Source organism: Schistocerca piceifrons, chromosome 1, assembly GCF_021461385.2.
Source record: "Schistocerca piceifrons isolate TAMUIC-IGC-003096 chromosome 1, iqSchPice1.1, whole genome shotgun sequence".
Lineage (NCBI taxonomy): Eukaryota > Metazoa > Arthropoda > Insecta > Orthoptera > Acrididae > Schistocerca > Schistocerca piceifrons.
In genome coordinates this window covers 662,834,257-662,854,105 of record NC_060138.1, presented here as the reverse complement: position 1 = coordinate 662,854,105, position 19,849 = coordinate 662,834,257, and the positions used below count along the sequence as shown (strand labels likewise).

The following is a 19,849-nucleotide window of genomic DNA, read 5'->3' as shown; positions in this document are numbered from 1 at the left end:
TTAAGGAGCAGCTGAATTATTTAATAAGTAGGTGAGAGCTTAGAGTGCATAATTTTAAGTAAATCATTTTGATACTGATAATGTAAGACATTAAAATCATATTGAATTAAATGGTGATTATGTAGAAAATGGACATAGGAAGTATGTTGTTATAGTCAATAAAGAGTGTTTCTCATTCCAACAGATTAGCCACAGTTTCTGAATTTTGATTCTGTACCATCTATGCATAGTATTAGCATTCCCTTTTTTTCAGTTGAAGACAAGGGTCCGATTCCATGAACATTTGCTACCCGTCTGCTTACCCCCTGCCAATCATGAGCTTCACCCTGGTACACGCTGCACTGTCATTGGATGGGGCAAAAAGGAGGATAAAGATGGTATGTTATAATTGTTACATTTAATTTGCTGAAGCCCAGAAATTTTACATTGTGTTTCCATAAAAATGTGTGGCTGATGACAGCAAAATATTAAATACACAATAAAAAAGTTCAAAAAGATAGGGCATTTATAACAACAAAAAATGTATTGTATTCACATTGATTAAAAAACATTTACCTTAAACAGTTAAATAATGAAAATAGGAATCAAAATTCTACCAGAAATGAAAGCAACCGTCACATATACAAATGGCAAAACATAGTGTCTATTTTACTACCAGTATACAAAACTATAAACATTATGTGCAAATACATACATATATAATGAGTCATAAAAATGCCTACATATTATTTCTTTACATAATCTCTACATCTTAGAACAATACAGAATAAATAGAATATTGTGCCTAGAACAAGATTCAAAAATAAAAAGAGATTTCATGCACTGTTGATCACTGCATACACATTACATTTAGGAGACGGTTAAGATTTCAATTATACAGAGGAAAACTTAAGGTCATATAGTTAATTCAAGTTTGCATTCAGGTAATCATCAACAGAATAGCAAGTATGTTGTATTATTACTTCCTTTACATTGTTTTGAAAGGTATTGATTTTATTCCTAATTATCTCTATTGGTACACTCTTTATTTGTCCAGGCAATCATGTAGTACGCTAATGTTATATTCTAATGCAGAATAAGTCAGTGTATAACAACAAATAAGATGACATGAAAATAAATTTACATTACTTGCAGTCTTTTTACATTCAGTGTGCATTAAATTATAAGGTTGGGAGTATGTACCATCAAAGTGGAAAGAGAGTATATTGTAAAACCAGAAAGAGCATGTATTGTACAGGTAAATTGATATTTCTATTCAACTGACATCATCATGGTAGATCATTGAGATTCTTGGGACTAGTAACAGTTATATAATACATCACTTTAGTACAGACACAAATACTTAGTGAACTTCCCGAAGGAAGCTGTGCAGGTTGCAGAAGCAGTGATGAATTGAAAATGTCTTAGCAACTGACTTGAACTTTGTTGCATCATTTATTGATTTAATTTCTGGGGAACCTTGTTGTAAATAACTTTCCCAAATGGGTAATGCATGGCTGGTATTGATGGCTCTGTATGAAAGTTCCTGTTTTGCCTTATTGCCACGAGAATGAATATTTTCATTTTTTGGAAGAGAGTAGGTATTTCCCATTGCATATTTTTTTCACAAAACAGCTATCTTATACACATAAATACATGGAAGTAGGAGGATTTCCAGCTTTTTAAAGAGTGATCTTTGGGTTTTGTTTTACTTTACTCCTTCCATTATTCTTAGCCTTTTTTTGCAGTCTGGGCTTTTGGGTGAGAAACAAGTTACCCTAGAAAATAATTCCACATTTCACTTATGAATTTGTATAGGCAATGTATACAGTTCTTAGATAATCTTTGTTGCAGCATACTTCTAATGTTGTCATTAAATAACACGCAGTACTTAACACTTCTTCAATGTGCATCTACCATTTAAAATGATTTTGGTGCCATAAACTGAACTTTAGGTTGTTTACACTATGCTGCTTCTTATCAGACACCTGAATCTGAACGATTTGTTCACCTTTTTTCACACTGTAAAAATTTAGCGCTACTGTCTTACTTGGATTTATTACTAACTTATTGTGATAACGTATTGTGGCTTAACCAGTTTCCAATATTCTTCAGTGTCTCTGTTGTAGACTTCTGAAGCATTTCCATTTCTTTCCCACTAACTAGCACACCAGTATCATCAGCAAACTGAATGGTGTTCTCACAGAAGTTGTTCAGGTCATTCAAATATAATAAAAATAGAAGAGGACTGAGCACTGAAACTTGTGGCATTTTATTTTTAATGGTTTCATATTTTGAATGAAGTTGAGTTAATTTGTTGAAACTTCAGTGTTGTACTCCCTCCACTTGCTTTCATCTACATAAGTATGATTTTATCCAGTTGTTGTATGTTCATCTGATGCCCATGGCAATGCATGCTTAGGCAGTAGTACAGTGTAATGTATGATATCAAAAGCCATGGATAGATCAAGACTTATTCCAATGAAATTTTCACCATTATCTAGTTTTTTAAGTACTTCACTTGAAAGTTCAAAAATTGTTGTATCAGGCGAAACTATCTTGCTGAAACTATCTTGTGCTGTAGATGCTATTTTGTGCTTTTCCAGGAAATCTACCATTTTCCTTTGAAAAATTTTTCTTGCATATTTTGAGAATATAGACAGTAAAGCAATGGGCCTGTAGGGAGCCACTTCAAGCTTTTTATCTTTTCTGCATAGTGATTTGAACTCGACACTTTTTAGGAATGATGGGAAAGTTCCAGTTTTAAAGGAACTGTTACAAAGGTGAGCTAATGGTTCAGCAATGATGCTCCTCATTTTTCAATAACACTGCTGTAAGATCCATCTATTCCAGTGGAGTGGCTAATTTTTAAAGTTCTGATAACTGAAAGGACTTATTTTTGGGTTATTAGGAAGAGATAAAGTGGAGCAGGATTTATGTTCGTATTTTTAGATGATATTGGACTGTTTTTAAAGCATAGTTTTATTTCAGTAACCACCTGCTCACTTACATTGTTAAAATAAGTACTGAACACATTTGCGATTTCCTCAGGATTAGTAATTTCTTTACTTTTACACTTTGGATAAATACTATAATACTGGGGAAAATTATCATCAATTTGCTGTTTCATTATTATCCATACAGCTTTCGTTTTGTTATTGAAATTATTTATATAGCAGTCATTTTCCATTATTTTGGCTTCTTTTATCACTTTTTTAAGTATCATTTTATATATTTTTTGAAATATGCATGGAATTCATTAATTCTTTATTCTTGATACTGTGGAAGACCGGAATATCTCATATAATCTTTTTTTTTTTCAGCACATGACTTACATATACCTGTTGTCAACCAGCAGTTTTTTTCTGTTAAGACTAAAAGATTTTATCTTCTGTTTTTTAATTGGAAATGATGTATTAAATCAATATGAAAAGACATCCATAAATATGCTGAATTTTTCATCCTTGCTTTTACAAACATCCTTGTTTTTGCACACATGCTTTATACACATTAATGTCTGAAGGTTCTTGTTGTTTTCATTGGTTTTGTTCGCATATTTATGTTCAGTATATAAGGTATTTAAAGAAGCTGTGCACAGTGGTCGCTGAAACCTGTGTTGACATTTCTAGCTGTGTATTCATGACTTTCTTTATCAATACCACATCAATAACAGTACTGGATACTGACTCTGATGGGGGAATTTGTAAATGGAAGTAAGTTGTATGTTGCAAAGTAAGCCATAAGATCTCTCCTGTCTTTTGAAACTTGGTTGAAGTCATTGTTAAAATCTCCACATATTATAACTGTTTTTTATTGAGGTTAATTCTACAACAGAAATTTCAAAACTGCATTCTTTTCCTAAATTTTCTAAAGATTTTAAGTGGCAATACTTGATACATCTTTCACAAACATACTTGTTCATTCATGAGTACACATTCTTCTGTAGAAATGAAATGCCATAACAGCACCCTGTATAATTATAATTGCTGACCTCTCATCAGTTAGCCAATGTTCACTAAAGCACAAAAGATACTTCTTTTAATTAATCTGATGGTATGACAATAATATTTGTAGCTCATTGACTTTGTTTTGCAGTGACTGTATATTTTAATGGACCACTACGGGCTTCTGCTTACCATGTTTCATCCATCACTTATCTTTTTTTGTGTCTGTATTTTTTTCACTATAATCCGAGGAGCAGTTTTGCGCTACACTATGGAGACACTATCTTTATCTGTGGTCAGTAAAAATTCTTACATCTTATTAATGGATACCTTCCTCTAACAGGTTGTGTTCATGTTGTGGGTAGTTTAAATGTTTGGCCTGAGGGACAACTGCATCATCTGATGGTGCAGTTGTTTCTGCAGCTCAATATGCTGCCACTTTTGGTATTTATTTTTTCTCTTTTCCTGGTTGCGTTGTTCCACCTGCTGCCACTGCTATCATAGCTACTTCCCTCTCCACATTTACTTCTGTAGTTAATGTTTCTTTATGGTCTATTTATACTGCAGCTGAGTTAATTGCTAAGGAAGGTACTTTGCAACTCTTTACAGTTAGCAATGAAATTGTGCCACATTTCTGACTTCTAGAAAAAATAATTTTCACTAGCACTTTGAGATTCTGGCTGAATAGTGATTTGTCCAATTTATTTAGATGCCTTGCTTTCTTTCCAGATCATCAATAGTGAGGAAAAAAAACATTTGAAGTGGTCTTGGAGATCTTTCTTTTAAGACATGTTTGCTTTTCGGATCTCTTTACTTACTCAAGAAAATTCAATAAGGTCATGCCTGTCCTGTATGCCTATCACAGTTGCTTTTGATCTCTTAATGTACATAGTGCATCTCTGAAGACTCCGTTTGCTACTTTTAATTCTTTTTTTATACATATCGTTAAAGTGGCTTAATATTATGACACATTGATTTCATGACACACAATTACTGTTATCTTGTAAGCCTCATAATATTGAGATCTTGTTGGAAATGAAGAATTCCCACAGTACCTGTTCTGTGGCTGTCAGCAGGCTTGACTGTACTAATATCTTTTTGTGACAGTTTGTTTATGTTGTCATGACAGTCAGATTTTATTGATGTATTTTGCATTGTTCTTTTTATTTCTGGCAATTCAAATTGATACACTTGGTGTGAACTGACAAACTCATCCATTTTATTTTCACCTGATTTCTTAAAGCAACCTCATATGCATGTAAGACAAGTTCAGGTTTTGGACATTTCTTTGTTCACTCTATGTCAGAAATTGCCTGAATTTTTTGTGTCGTAGTTCAGATAAGCTTGTAACCAGATTTCCCTGCATCAGAACATGTGGCTTTCAGTTCTTTATGCAATGTTTCTGGTACCTGAGATTCATGATTAGCATGGCACTTCTTGGTCACAACTAAACAACCATTACACTTCGTTCCTCAAGCACATGATATGTTTTCTTGATCCTCTTTCACAAAGCAATGCAACTGATACCACTTACGCATCAATCAGCATATTCTAATAGCACTTGATATGATTTTGCACCTTATAGGTAGTAAATGCTCACTATTTACAGAACCATTTTCTGCTAAATCTGCATATATTGCTAACTTGAAATTATCCAATTCACAGACATAGTTTGTTGAAGAGCAAGCTGCCCATTTTTTAACTCTATCTTGACATGCTCAATCTTTGGCTTACCAGATGAATTACTGGATTGATCTGTGAGTCATGCAATGGATTCCTCCACTTACTGAAAACAAATCAGTTTCTTTTTTTAAAAAAAAAAGAGAGAATAAAAGAGACTGCTTCTAGACTGTAAATGCAGGAAATATTATGTTTCTTGAAAACAGGAGTGGTGGCTGATCATTGTGATATTCTCTTCATTCATTTTGTTAAACAATGTAAACTTCAGCTTGAAATATCAGTAATATTAGGAAAAAGATGACAAAAGCCTTCTTCAGAAAAGAAAAAAAAACACATACACACATTAACCCCCCCCTCGAAACACACACACACACACACACACACACACACACACACACACACACACAAGTCTACCATCTCCAGCAGCTCAGACTGTGAGATTAAATTAAATCTAGATTTCTTAAGCATGTTAATGTATATCAACACAACTCAGGATCAGTCAATATTGCCAGACATGGCAACTTTACCAAACATTTTGAATTCCAGTAACTTTTTAAACTATGAATTTTTTGGAAAATTGAAATATTTGCTGAAGAGAGGGGAATAAGGTCTTTCTCATAAGATACTCCAAATTAGAAATAAACAACTATTTGCTCATTGAAAATTTCACATTCATGTAGTTTACATTAATATTGCTAATATTCCCTTAAAGAAAATTTTCCCACATGAATTAATTATATTATTGTTATTATTAATTATAAAACTGCTCATTGAGTACTGAAGTTTTGAATCTCTGCTTCAGTAAGAAATTGATTTTCTTAACAACAGTATATGTTGTATGTGTACTATTAACAAAACAAAATCAAACAAGAAAAAAACGTTACTTCAGGAGTGGTGTAAGAACACATAAGATAGCTCCACTTCGTTGTGTTACAGACTATTAACCCACTTCATTGTCATGAATTTTTTAGTGTTCCCTGCAGGCAAGACATTTTCTGGATTGTTAGAAACCATGCAAGCTGTCTTGTTGTGGAGCCAGCAGAGGAGTAGTATTTCTCTCTCTCTCTCTCTCTTTCTTACATGTTTGGCTTTTCTATTGTTTGCTTATGATTGTTGTGATAAGATTTTAAACCAATGACTGCTGTACCCCTAAGGCCATATATGATTCTAGTTGCTGGAGCAATAGGGAGGGAGTTATAAAAGGAAATCAAGATGCTTATTTAGAATAGTGAAAATTTATTTTGCCTGGAGGATTTAAGTATATGGTCAGTGAAATAGAAAAATGCATGATTGTTGAAGTCCTGTTCCTTCAAAAATCCAACTGGTGTTAAGAGAATTATTTTATTTTATCATGAAATTCTTATCATATGATTCTGTACTATTTTCTCAACTGTCACCCATTATAATACAATAACTATTATATACTAACTTTGAACAAGCTAGAGTAACTTGGGTCAGCAACTTCTGTTAATCAATAGAATGAAAAACAAGTCCTAGTTGCAAATATTTTATTTTTCATTTAATGATTAGTCTCGGGTGAGACCCATTTTCAAATCAACATAACAAAGTCAAAAATGGCATTTTCAAATGTGTCAAAAAATGTGTAATGTACATTGATAGTGCATACAGATAATTGAGATTAACAGTGAAAAGTTTTTGACTAGTGAAATGTAAAATTTTGAAGTGCATATCTACCAGACCATGTGATTCAACTACACCTTCATTTGATAAAATTTTAAAATCTTAATTGTCAACAAAAAAATCTCAGTACAGAATTTATAACAAAACAAATGTATCTATTAGTGTTAATTATAAATGAATAAACAGAGTTGTAGGAATGTACATTATGTAGTAATTTTAAGTTTCAGGCGTGTATTCTGTAAATCCAATTGTATATACATATTTTGTTCCAGCATCGGAATATGAACCAGCTGTGAATGAAGTTGTTGTTCCTGTCCTGAATCGAAATCTGTGCAATATGTGGTTAGTGCACAAAGATCTGAATGTGACTGAAGGCATGATATGTGCAGGTTATGCGGAGGGTGGGAAAGATGCATGTCAGGTAACGTATTGACCTAAATCATTTTATTTTTCTGGTTCATGGCACAGTTTAGTCTCTTCTTTTATGTTGATATTATATGTATTGGGATATTGTAGAACACAAAAAATTTTAATACTATCAGACAAAAAAAAAATTATACACCTAGAAGGGGAGTAGAAAACAAAAATGAATTTCATGAATTGAGAGGGCATGTGATGTTATTTCAGTGACTACAAGATAGTCAAATTTACAAAGAAATTGGCAGTATTAGCCCAGTTATCAGTAAGACATTGTGCCACCTCTGGCTTCAGAGCATGCACTGATTCAGTCAGCTAAGGTATCATAAAACTGTTGTCATCCTCTCCTAAGGCAAGGTGTTCCATAACTGTTATAACAGGTCCTTGATATCCTAGATACAGGCAATGAGATGGAATTGATGTCCAATCTGGCACTATATGTTGCATGAGGGACTCATTTGGGGATCCTGCTGGCCATGAGAGTACCTCAGTGTCATGCAGACATTTCCTAGAGACAAATGCCATATGTGGATGAGCACTGGTTTGTTGAAAAACAGCACTGCAATATTGTCAAATGAGACGTAACACATGAAGACCTAAGATGCCCATTATGTACTTGTCATGCTGTCAGAATTCCCTCAGTCACTACTATCCATGACCTCAAGTCATAGCAAATAGCTCCCCACAAAATGATGCCCGAAGTAACGTCACTGTGTCTCTCCAGAATATTGGAAGAATGGGACCTCTCCCCATACTGCCACTATACTCACAGATGATGGTCATCTGGGGTAGTGCACAATTGTGATTCATCACTAGGAAAACAATGTGACACCATTCATCAGCAATCAATGTTTCCCTGTCATGGCACAGCTCTGGACACAGCCATTCATGTTGTGCTGTCATTGGCAGTCTGTGTGCGGTACAATAATTCCCTAGTACATTTGTGGCTAGTCTCTGAACAATGGCACAGAATTAAACTGAATGTTGCAGGGAGCCCATTACTTGTTCTTGGATGGCAAGTGAGGTTCGTGCACAATCTCTTTTTTGATGGTCAGATGTGTTTGACCAGCACATTGATGAAGAGTATGTGTACCCTCATATTCCCATGCAGTCCAACACTGGACCACTATTATACAAATGCCCCATAAATATGGATATTGCACAGTTTGACCAGCTGGCCAAATGGAGACCCACAATGAGGTCCCTTTCAAACTCATTCAGGTGCTGATAATGCATTATCACATACATACATGATATCTCACTGCCCATCACAGTGATCACTCAACATCTGACACTTTCCATTCCCCTTATGGTCAATATTCAGAGATATAGCATTAATGCCTATTTAAAGCAAAAAACTTCATATGGGCATATGCCCTATTTCAAATGGTTTCCTAAATACAGCACATTCAGCATATATTTGTTTTTGGGCTAGTGGTACACACACATCTTACCCACCCTAGCTCTTTGACATTTTATTCTAGCCTAACCTATCTCATTGCCTTCAACCCCTTCACTCAAGACGTATTTCTGAAGTAGTGTGAGGGATTGAAAGTGTATCCAAGAGGAGCATTGGTTAACTATGTTTACTCTTGCACTGGTTAAAATGTCACGCACCTACACTAATGAAGAATTTACAGATATGGTGTATATTTACAGCCTCTGCAATGGTAGTGCTCCTGCTGCTGTCAAATAAAACCGTCAGCACTTTCTGACACAGAGATTCCTGATCGTAATGTGCTTACCAGTGATTTTAGCACACTGCAAGAAACAGATTTTCTTTCAAGTTCCCATTTTTTTCTGAATACGCATTTCAATAAAATATACAGGGACAGCAACACATTGCTGAAATGGTGCAGCCAGCAGATGATGACTTTCTGCATGTATCAATGTCCCATGCGCACATGTATGGCAACATTACATGCAGAAAACTTATACCCATTTCACATACAGCAGGTATGGAATCTTCACATTGGCAACAGTGCCATACAGCTTGGATTTTGGCACTAATTAAGTGACAATTGTCATTTACTGCCATTACCACTATTCACCGATGAAGCCACATTTACACGGAACTGGACCAACAACACAAGTAATAAACATCAACTGTCATGGTAAAATCTGCATGCTGCAGTGGAAATCATTTTCCATGTTCATTTTTCAATCAATTTTTGGTGTGGCATGATTGGTAACATGTTGATAAGTCCAGTCATTTTAGAAGAGCAAATGATGGGATAGAATTACTTGCATTTTTTAGGAAATTCATTTGTTGAACACCTTGAGGAGGTTCCTTTAGCCATGCAATCTGCAATACACTTCCAACATGACAGAGCCCTTCCACAATCTACCAGATGTGTGAGGGGACCTCTCAATACCGTGTACCCTAATCACTGAATTGGTTGTAGTAGTACTATAAACTGGCTACCCAGATTGCCAGACCTCATGCCATTAGATTTTTGTTTACCAGGTTGAATGAAGTCTGAGGTGTACAAATGAATAGTGAATATGCAGGATGAACTGTTTGATCATGTCATGGATGCTGCTGCCCTTATTAGCAGCCATGCACAGGCCCTTGGAGAAGCAACACAACATACTCTCCCAAGAATGCACAAATGCAAGGAGGGGGGTGGGGGGCACCAACCACTCCCGCATTAGCATTAGCTTACAGGGAAAGGAGAAAATATGTTTTAGGCAGTGTTTTCTTTCAAGAAAATTATTTAAAATTCAGTATTATGCAGGTTTTAAAAAGGTCGGAACTGAAAGTCTTTTGTGATTAGTTATGAATCACCATTTGTCTTCCAGAATATTAAAAACACTCCATACTTCCTGGTCTAGCCCCCTCCGCCCTCCTCCCTACCAGATTATCAAATGGGTGCCCTTGCACAAATGCATTTAAGTTGGTGGTGGGATATTCAAACATTTATTGAGAATTGCACAGCACCTGTAATGTGATGTGTACAATAATGCTTCAAGTGATATTTGATAAAACACATCTTGTACACACACACACACACACACACACACACACACACACACACACACACACACACACACAGATATTGCTATATATACATATATCCTGTTGGTGTCATGGTGGGAGGGGGCAGTAGGAGAGAGGCTGCAGAATGACAGCTGCTTCGTGTGCTTGCATAGGACTCAAATGATAGAATTGTGAAATCTTCAATAATAATATAAAAATCAGAAAGAGTATAGAATATAGATACAGATTAGGCACATATGTTATAGTAGTAACAAGTGGCTGAATGTCATGAATCAATACATACTGTAGATCTGTTTTATAAGGTAGATGTTTTTGATGCACATTTGGATCTAAAAAAGCCCAGAAGAATTTTATGGTAAGTTACATTTTCTAATTTAGATTTTTCACATATCAACAAGTTATATATTTTTGCAATCAGAAAAATTGAACTCTTAACTATAAAAATGGAATTTTGAGAGGATTACAATTTAAAGTTCAATTATTCCAGAATAAAATAATTTTAAATATGAATAAATATGCTGTGACTTACCAAACAAGAAAGCACTGGTAGATAGACACAATAAAAAACACACAAACACACACATAAATTTCAAGCTTTCACAATCCAAGGTTGCTTCATCAGGAAAGAGGGAAGGAGAGGGAAAGACAAAGGATGTGGGTTTCAAGGGAGAGGGTAAGGAGTCATTCCAATCCTGGGAGCGGAAAGACTCGTGCGCGCACACACACACACACACACATACCCATCCACACATATACCACAGGCAGACATAAGTAAATGCAAAGAGGTTGGGTAGGGATGTCAGTCAAGGCAGAAGTACAGAGGCAAAGATGTTGTTGAATGACTGGTGATGTACGAGGGGCAGCAACTTGAAATTAGCGGAGGTTGAGGCCTGGTCAGTAAAGAGAAGAGAGAATATACTGAAGGGCAAGTTCCCGTCTCTGGAGTTCTGATAGGTTGGTGTCAGTGGGAAGTATCCAGATAACTCAGATGGTGTAACACTATGCCAAGATGTGTTGGTTGTGCACCAAGGCATGTTTAGCCACAACCACCTTCCTAATTACCAACAAACAGTCTGCCTGTGTCCGTTCATGTGAATGGACAGTTTGTTGCTGGTCATTCCCACATAAAAGGCTTCACAGTGTAGGCATGTCAGTTGGTAAACAAATGTCAGGCAGTGTCATCCCATAGACAGACATGCACTGATGTGACCAGATGCTTAGGTATGAAAATTCCATTGTTGCCATGATGTTGCTGAGGATGCATATTGACCCACGACATTCTCTATTCTAATCATCTGCTGAAAGTGGACCTGTGTTCTTCAGATGGTAGAACTGTAGGTTTATTTGTCAGTAGATCAGCAGCTAAGCATACTTACTCACCAAACACAAACTCTGCTGGTAAACAAACTAGATCCTCCACTGCTGATCTAAGGCCTAACACCAGAGGCAAAGCTTCTGTCCACTTAGAACCATGCACCATTATTGCAGTCTTCAGAGACTGGTGAAATCTTTCAACTTACTCATTGCTTGCTGGGTGGTAACGAGTTGTTTGAATGTGACTACAGCCACAGATCTGTAGCAGCTCTTGAAACAGACAAGCCTCAAATTGCCTTCTATGGTCAGACATGATCACTTTCAGTATGCCATGGTGAGCAAACCAGCCTGCCAGTAGTGTCATAGCCACAGTGACTGCTGAAATATTGGAAACTGGGAGTGCTTCTGGATAATGGATAAAATGATTCACCACCACCGACACATGCCTGTAATTTTCAGAACATGGAAGAGGTCCCACCAAATCACTATGTAGGTCCATAAAATAGGCTATAAATTCAGCAAATGCCCCATAGGCACATACACATGCCTGCCCACCTTACTCTTCTGACACTGTAAACAACATTGAGCCCAGTGGCAGGAATTCTTTGTAATTCTGTCCCACATGACATGTTTTGCCAGCAGTTTAGTTGAAGCCCAGACTACCAGGTATGCTAAATTATGAAAGGTGCAGAAAATCTCTTTCCTGTGTCTCAATGAAAAGTAAGCATGTAATCTACCCTGTGATGTATCACACCATAAGGTAAATCCCAGCTCTTTCATCTCCATTTTATAAAACACAGAACAATGTGATTGATTAACCAACAACTAAGCCAACTCAGAGTCTTTCTTTTGATCAACAATTTTTTTCTCCCAACAGACTGCCTTGATACTGGCACAGCTTTGTGATAAATAATCAGCTGCCACATTATTCATGCTATGTATGTGTCTAATGTCTGCGGAGTATTGTTCTGTGAGTCTGACATGTGACATTGACAGTGTGACACTGTCTGTCATCTTGTAAAAGAATGCTGTAAGCAGTGCATGATCTGTATGAATTCTAAAGTGCATGCCTTCCAGGTATTCTTTGGAGAATTTAACCACTGCATGAATGGCTAGTAATTCACAATCTATAGTGTTCCAATTGTACTGTGCTTCTTTCTAGAGGCAGGGAAAAATGACAAGAGTTGCCAGTCACCATTGATCCTCTGTTGTAATGTCACGCTGCCTGCCTCCTGGTTGGCATCAACTATGGTTCTGAATAGGATGCTGTACTAGCACAGCCTCTGCTGTAACATCCTGAACATCCTCAAAGACCTTCAGTAGGTTCTCATTCTATGGTACATTCTTGTTCCATGAGGTGATCTTTCCCTTTGGAAGTGCAGTCAAAGGAACCTATTTTGCAGCTGCTTGTGGAAAATGGCATCAGTAGAAAGTAATTGTTCCCAAGAATCTTTGTAATTCCATGATAGTCCTCAGAAACAGGAAGTCATGGATGAGTTGTACTCTTTTAGGATTTGGAGATAGACCTTTTGTGGAAATGATGAACCTGAGAAAGTGTACACTCTCTTTCCAAAAAGTGCTCTTGTCTTTGTTGACTGTCACATTAAAGTCCTCAATACTCTGTAAAAGAGTTCATAGGTGCTCCTTATGTTGTTCCATATTGTTGGATAAGACAAGATCATTGTCCATGTAACAAACCAGAAATGGAATCCCTCAAAGAACCTGGTGAATATACCTCTTCCATGATTGTGTGACATCTTTCAACCAAAGGACATGAAGATGAAATGGAACAAACAAGAGTAGTGATAGTGGCCTTCTTCCTAATGCCCTTTGTAACTCGAATCTGTGCATATGCCCTTGACTACCTGATGGACACAAATGTGTTCAGTAATCTGCCTGTCTATGTCATTCTTAGCTGCAGTTAACTTTTCTGGCATAAGCCTCTATGGGTGGGGCATCACTGGAGGGCCAAGTGCAGTCTGAATGTCATGCTGAGTGCCATGGTTGTAAGCCACTCCCAGTTTCCTGATACCTGTACTCTCCAGAAATTCTTGCAGTACCACATCTACTAGAAACTTGTGCCAATTGCACCACTTCTAGGACTTGGTTAGAAGAAAAGTCTGGAGCCAGTCAGCAGAAATCAGCTTCCAAAAATGGTTCCATCACATTTGCCATGAGGAATGGCCATGTGAATGTATGATGTAGGTCAAGATCGAGTGTCAAAAATTTTCTTCCTGTGATCTCAATTCTGGAATTATTTGCCACCATTAGAGTTATCAGAACCTTGGTACCATCACCTGTGAAACTTCTAGCTGGCAACACACTGCAATCAGAAACTGTGTCTAACTAAAATGTTGTTTCAGAAGTGTTGTCCCTCACAAATAACCAACAAGACTGCTTCTCAGTTGCATGCACAAGGCAAGTCTGTTACGTCAGTTGCCTCCTACCTGACAGCTGCTGCTCATTAAAACTATAGTTTTTGAGTCCCTACATAAATGCTGTGTGCTGTCTTCTCATAGGCCTCTGGGTTGCATAATAGTCTATGCCTTCCAGTGGCATAAAAACAATCCTGTGTATCCTGTTACACCTCAGAGGTATGTGACCTGTTAACTGACAATGCTCCTCACATGAGCCTGCAGAAATCTTCTAGTGTGACATACTTGTGTATATTCTGCATTACATACATAGGGTAGTGACTGACTCCTGTAATTCTCATACAGCAGACACATGGGAAAAAGAAATAGGGGGTGATATTTTTGCCAACATACATGTACACCCTCCTGGTGTCACTGAACTAGTTTAGGAAATTGTGCAGAGTGATGCACTGGCATGCATTTACGCTGAAATGTCTATCAACAAATACTATGAAGCTTGAACTTATGTTTTTTGTTTAGCTGTGTTTATTTTTGTTTCTGGAGTGGCTATTTGCTCATGTTTCAGAGCCACCACCATGGATTTTAATTCCCTCACACACTTTTTCAGTTGTTCTACTTTGTGTAGGGGTGTAGCTGGCACTATACTTGAGTTGGGGCTGCTTTGTCCACCTTTACTGGTAATGCTTGGTTTGGGACCTTTAGCCATGCTGGTCTGTTTCACAGTGTTTCAACCTTTATGCTCTGAACATGCAGTTATCATCACAGCTTTTTCAGGCAAGATTGCCAAGAGTAATTCTGTTTATCCTGTTAAGACAGTACTGATTGCTGGCGGTAGCTGCCTAAGCCATAATGACCAAAGGGAAGCCTCAGGTAACAATAGTGATTTTAGTTGTGTCAACATTTGTTTCAGCAGCATGCCACTAGGCAGTGCCTTCTGTAACAGTTTATGCAATCTGCTCTCTGAGGTTAAGAAATACTCTTTGATTAAACCTGCATTTAGAATCTCATAGCTCTGTGAACTTAACATAGGCTTCTTCTTGCATAATTTGTGTCTCATTCAAATTTGCCACTACGCAATTAAGCTTTTCAAGTGAAGCTAGGACGCTTTGCTGCAAAAGTATGCTCTCTACCTGCCTGACAGACCGAGGAGGCGCAGTGGTTAGCACACTGGACTCACATTTGGGAGGATGATGGTTCAGTCCCATGTCTGGCCATCCCGATTTGGATTTTCCATGATTTCCCTAAATCACTTCAGGCACATGCTGGGATGGTTCCTTTCGAAGGTCATGGCCGACTTCCTTCCCCATCCTTCCCTAATCCGATGAGGCCGATGACATCACTGTTTGGCCTCTTCCACCAAATCAATCCAGTCCAATCAATCTGCCTGAACCATAGGTGCAGTTATTTCATTAACAGTGTGGGAAGTTTAAAATTTCCAAAATTCCTACCTTGAACTGTAAAGACTGTATGTTACTTTGAAGAGTGTGCCTCATCTGTGGTTTCCTGTGTAGCTGCATTTTGAGGCTGCTGCTGTGGCTCCAACTTGATTGTAGCACTGTCATTAATGTTAATATTATTGTAGTTCTTTGGTGTGGCCACCACTTTGGTTATCTACCTTAAGTGAATAGAACTGATGGCGAGAAAGAATAAGCTCTACACTTGCAAGATAACTTAATATGTTTACACCAAAGCACAAAGTACAAACATGGCAATTTGTTGCAAAAAAAAAAAAAAAAAAAAAAAAAAAAAGGTAAAACAAAGAAGAATAAACTTACAGATAAAATGCACTGGAATATATTACTGCTGTCTGTGTACACTAATCGATTCACATGCTTCTACAAGCTTTTGATTTTTTACACTAATAAACATGAAACACACATTACATCAAATTGCAATTGTTAGTAAAAACAACTTTTGCTGTGCATCCTTCTGTATTTCTGATTTATTGTACTCTATTTGGTTTGATTTCATTTCTTCACTGTCTTGTTGACTGGTTCTTTGTGGCAACAGAAATCTAATCTTACATCTACATGATCTTTTTGTCAGGTCCGGTACAGCTCATATTTGCATTTGTGTTGAGCACTTGTTTCTTAACCAACAAATACAATTATAGTAAGTCTCCCAACCATTAGGGGCAAATTAGTTACAGAGTGGCTTAATTTCTTCACAAAACTTATTAGTAACATACTCATATATAACTGTATGAATGGAAAGAATGACTCATTTATAATAAACATTCATGTAACATGGACTTGCTTACCTCCAAATCCTTGGAGGCTGAGCATTCAGTCCTGACTCCAGTTTTATGGATGATAATGTGCGACTGCAACAAACAATATGGCTAGAGGAGCTCTTTGTATGAGACAATATTCAGGGAATGGACTAGCCCACTCATTCTCATGGCTTAAATTCCATCAATCTCATGTGGGGTGAATTAAGGATGCATATTGCAGCATGTCCCTGTGCACCAACGACCATATAGCAGTTACCAACTGTGTTGGTGTACAAACAAAATGCCTTACCATAAGAACTCTTTACCAACCTTGTGGCCAACACGGGTGCTCCTTGCAGAGTGCACTTGTGTGCGTGTGTGTGTGTGTATGCACACATGACTGGACATGTGGGACTAATGAAATAACATACTTATCTTTAAATGTCGAATGTCGTCTCCTTCTCCGCCCCCCCCTCCCCCTGCACCCCATCCCTCCCCCACTTTGACACATTTTCACTTGCATCGCCCAATCTTTCCGTAATCTCTCTGACAATTGTTTCTCTTTCTTGGCAGATATACTCTACTTTTTCAGAAACAGCATTGGTGAGTTTTCTATCATACGTAATGTCAAACAGGTTAAATACAGAAGGTGAATGCTGTAGACAATTCATGATGTCTTCAAAGCCATTAATGAATCCAATCAAGCTCAAATGTTTCTCACTGCAGTATATCCTGCACAGCCTCCAAGTCTCCCTCAAGCATTAGCAACTGGACTGCCAGAAGGGTAATAAACTGAAATCAAGATGTGTTCAATATCTTCCATGTCAATGAAGGTCTTCTATGTTTTAAATGTAAATTGTGGCCCATCATCTGACAGAAGCGACTTTGGAGTACTAATACTTAAAATGCTGTCTCTCACAATCCTTGAAATCGTATTCTTACTTCTAGCTTTCTTAATGGAATATACTTTTATAATTTTAGAAAACAAATCAGCTGTTTCAAAAATGTAGAAAAGTCTGTCTTGTGCTCTAGGTAATGGTCCCAATAAGTTTGCTGCCAATAGATACAATTCCTTATCAGGTAGTAAGTATATTTTGCATTTAGCCCCTGCAGATCTGGCTATGACTTTTACCACATGTCATCTATCATCTGTTATAAGCTTCTTCATTGCTCCCCTGGTCATGATGTAAAAGCAAATATTTTCCTGATTGTACTGGGATAATTTAGATGGACCACAATGTCCAAAACTTTCACATACATTTTGGCTGGAATGTCAGTGTGCTGTTGAGGCCTACATGATTTCTATGCAGCAGTATCCAGGGTAGTTATTCTAAAGAGTGTCCTGGACAGTTATTCTAATTAGTGTTCCTTTATGAACACTACTTTTTCATGTCCCCTGTATTTCAATTAACTTTTAACCAATATCAAGGCTTCATCATAATTTTGATTTTTCCTTATATCCTTACAAATGTTCAAGATCTCCCTTTACTGACTGATACCCTTCAAATACATAATTTTAAATTCCATTTTATACCTCTCATTACTTCTTTTCAATTACACCCAGTGGTAATGCAGATACTGTGTTTGCAATTTTTTTTTTTTTTTCCTTTGATGCACTTAATTTCATAATCAAATTGTTGCAGAAATATAGCTCATCTGCTTAATGTACTACAGCAAAACAAACACTCTTGTAATGGTCAGAATAAACAAATACTTGGTATTTAACTAGGTAACTTTTAAACATGTTAAAAGTCCAATGTCCCTTTTCAAAACAATATATATCTTTTCATGTTTTTGTAGCACATTGCTAGCAAAAGCAATGGACTTGTATTCAGTTTTCCCCTCTATCTCTTTTTCCAGAACAGTGCTCTCCAAAAAAAGAAACTGATAAACCTAGTCCACATAACATCTTACTCTAAAAAAATTGGATGTTAATTTCATAAAGTTCCTAAACCCATAGTGCATTTTTCTTTAGCCCTGCAAGATAAAAGCACAAATTATCTCATTTTTATTATTTTGACAGAAACTTAAAACCCCACATATACTCGGGCAACTTAAGAAGAGACCTTCAAAAAAATAACTCTGCTTATTCAGTTTCAGCTCAAATAGTTATGTTTTAGAGAGCATCTGGACTATATTTGTAGACTGGCTGTCATGTTTCAATTGAGATAGTTGCCACTATGTCATCTTTGCTGTGTGCAGCTTTGGATACTCAACAACAAAATGTGTGCTTTCAGACTCTCTCCTATATTTGTGTTTAAGTATTTCTTTCAAAAAAAGGGTTACCATAGTGATCCTGAATTTGACATTGAATTTAGTGACTCAAAAAGTGAAGTAGAATGCGACGTTACTTCATTAGAGACTGAAAGTGACAACAGTTCATCAGTTGAGCAACAAGTGGTCACCACTTGTATGAGATAAATACAGCCACTGTTCTTCAGTCAACTCCTCCAAGATTTGTGTTCACAGGACACCATTGTGAAATATATGGTTAGACTTCATAGCTACAAAGAAACTGAAAAAGACTTCAAGTTTCAGGATATTTTAGTCAAAGACCAGTGCACAGGTATACTGGGGGTTTTATTATTGGTGATTTTCAGGCTTTTGTAGCGTGTTGCTTTGAGCTTGAAAAGCCATCTTTATACGTCTGTAATGTCAGTCATTATAGGATGTTTTTCATTAATAGAAAATATTATTTTTTAGAACATAAATTGAAAAAATCATTAAATTATGGGCTAAAAAATTAATCAAACAAAATGCATTCAAAATCTCATTACGAACCAATTTCCCATTAAGCCCATGTAAGCAAAAAAAAAAAAAATTATTTTAATTTTTTCTCATTTCTGGAAAAGGGGAGTTTTGTAATACCCTTTACATCTACATTATCTGATAAAATGCCATACCAAGAAAAGGTAAGTCACAAAACATTTAGGTCTCTCACAGCAAACTTACATTTACTAATTTCACTATCATCCACTATCCCTCAATTTTTTAAAACTTCCCTTAATAAGTCAAAATATTCTTCCCAGATTTTAACAGTGATTAAAATGTCATCAACATAGATAGTTAATTTCTGAGTAAATTGCAGACACAAACAAATTTTAAATCTCTAATGAATTCAGTTACAGAAATATTTGGTCCAAATCATACAACAAAGTATTGGTAACATTTATCACCATGTATGAAAACATAATGTGAGGTCCAAGCTGGTCATAAATTTCAGACTCAGATTTGTGTAACAACTACTCAATACTTTCTTAGGATGGTGAGCTTCCTCATGTAAAAA

At 36.6% G+C, this 19,849-nt stretch overlaps 1 protein-coding gene across 1 annotated transcript in view; it reads left to right on the top strand.

The window, feature by feature from the left end:
- LOC124764283 overlaps positions 1-19,849 on the top strand; it is a 332,221-nt gene that overhangs the window by 300,418 nt on the left and 11,954 nt on the right. The window contains exons 16-17 of the mRNA XM_047249132.1: positions 254-377; positions 7,517-7,665. Of these exons, the coding sequence (XP_047105088.1) occupies positions 254-377; positions 7,517-7,665 (273 nt within the window). The remainder of the gene's footprint in view (positions 1-253; positions 378-7,516; positions 7,666-19,849) is intronic.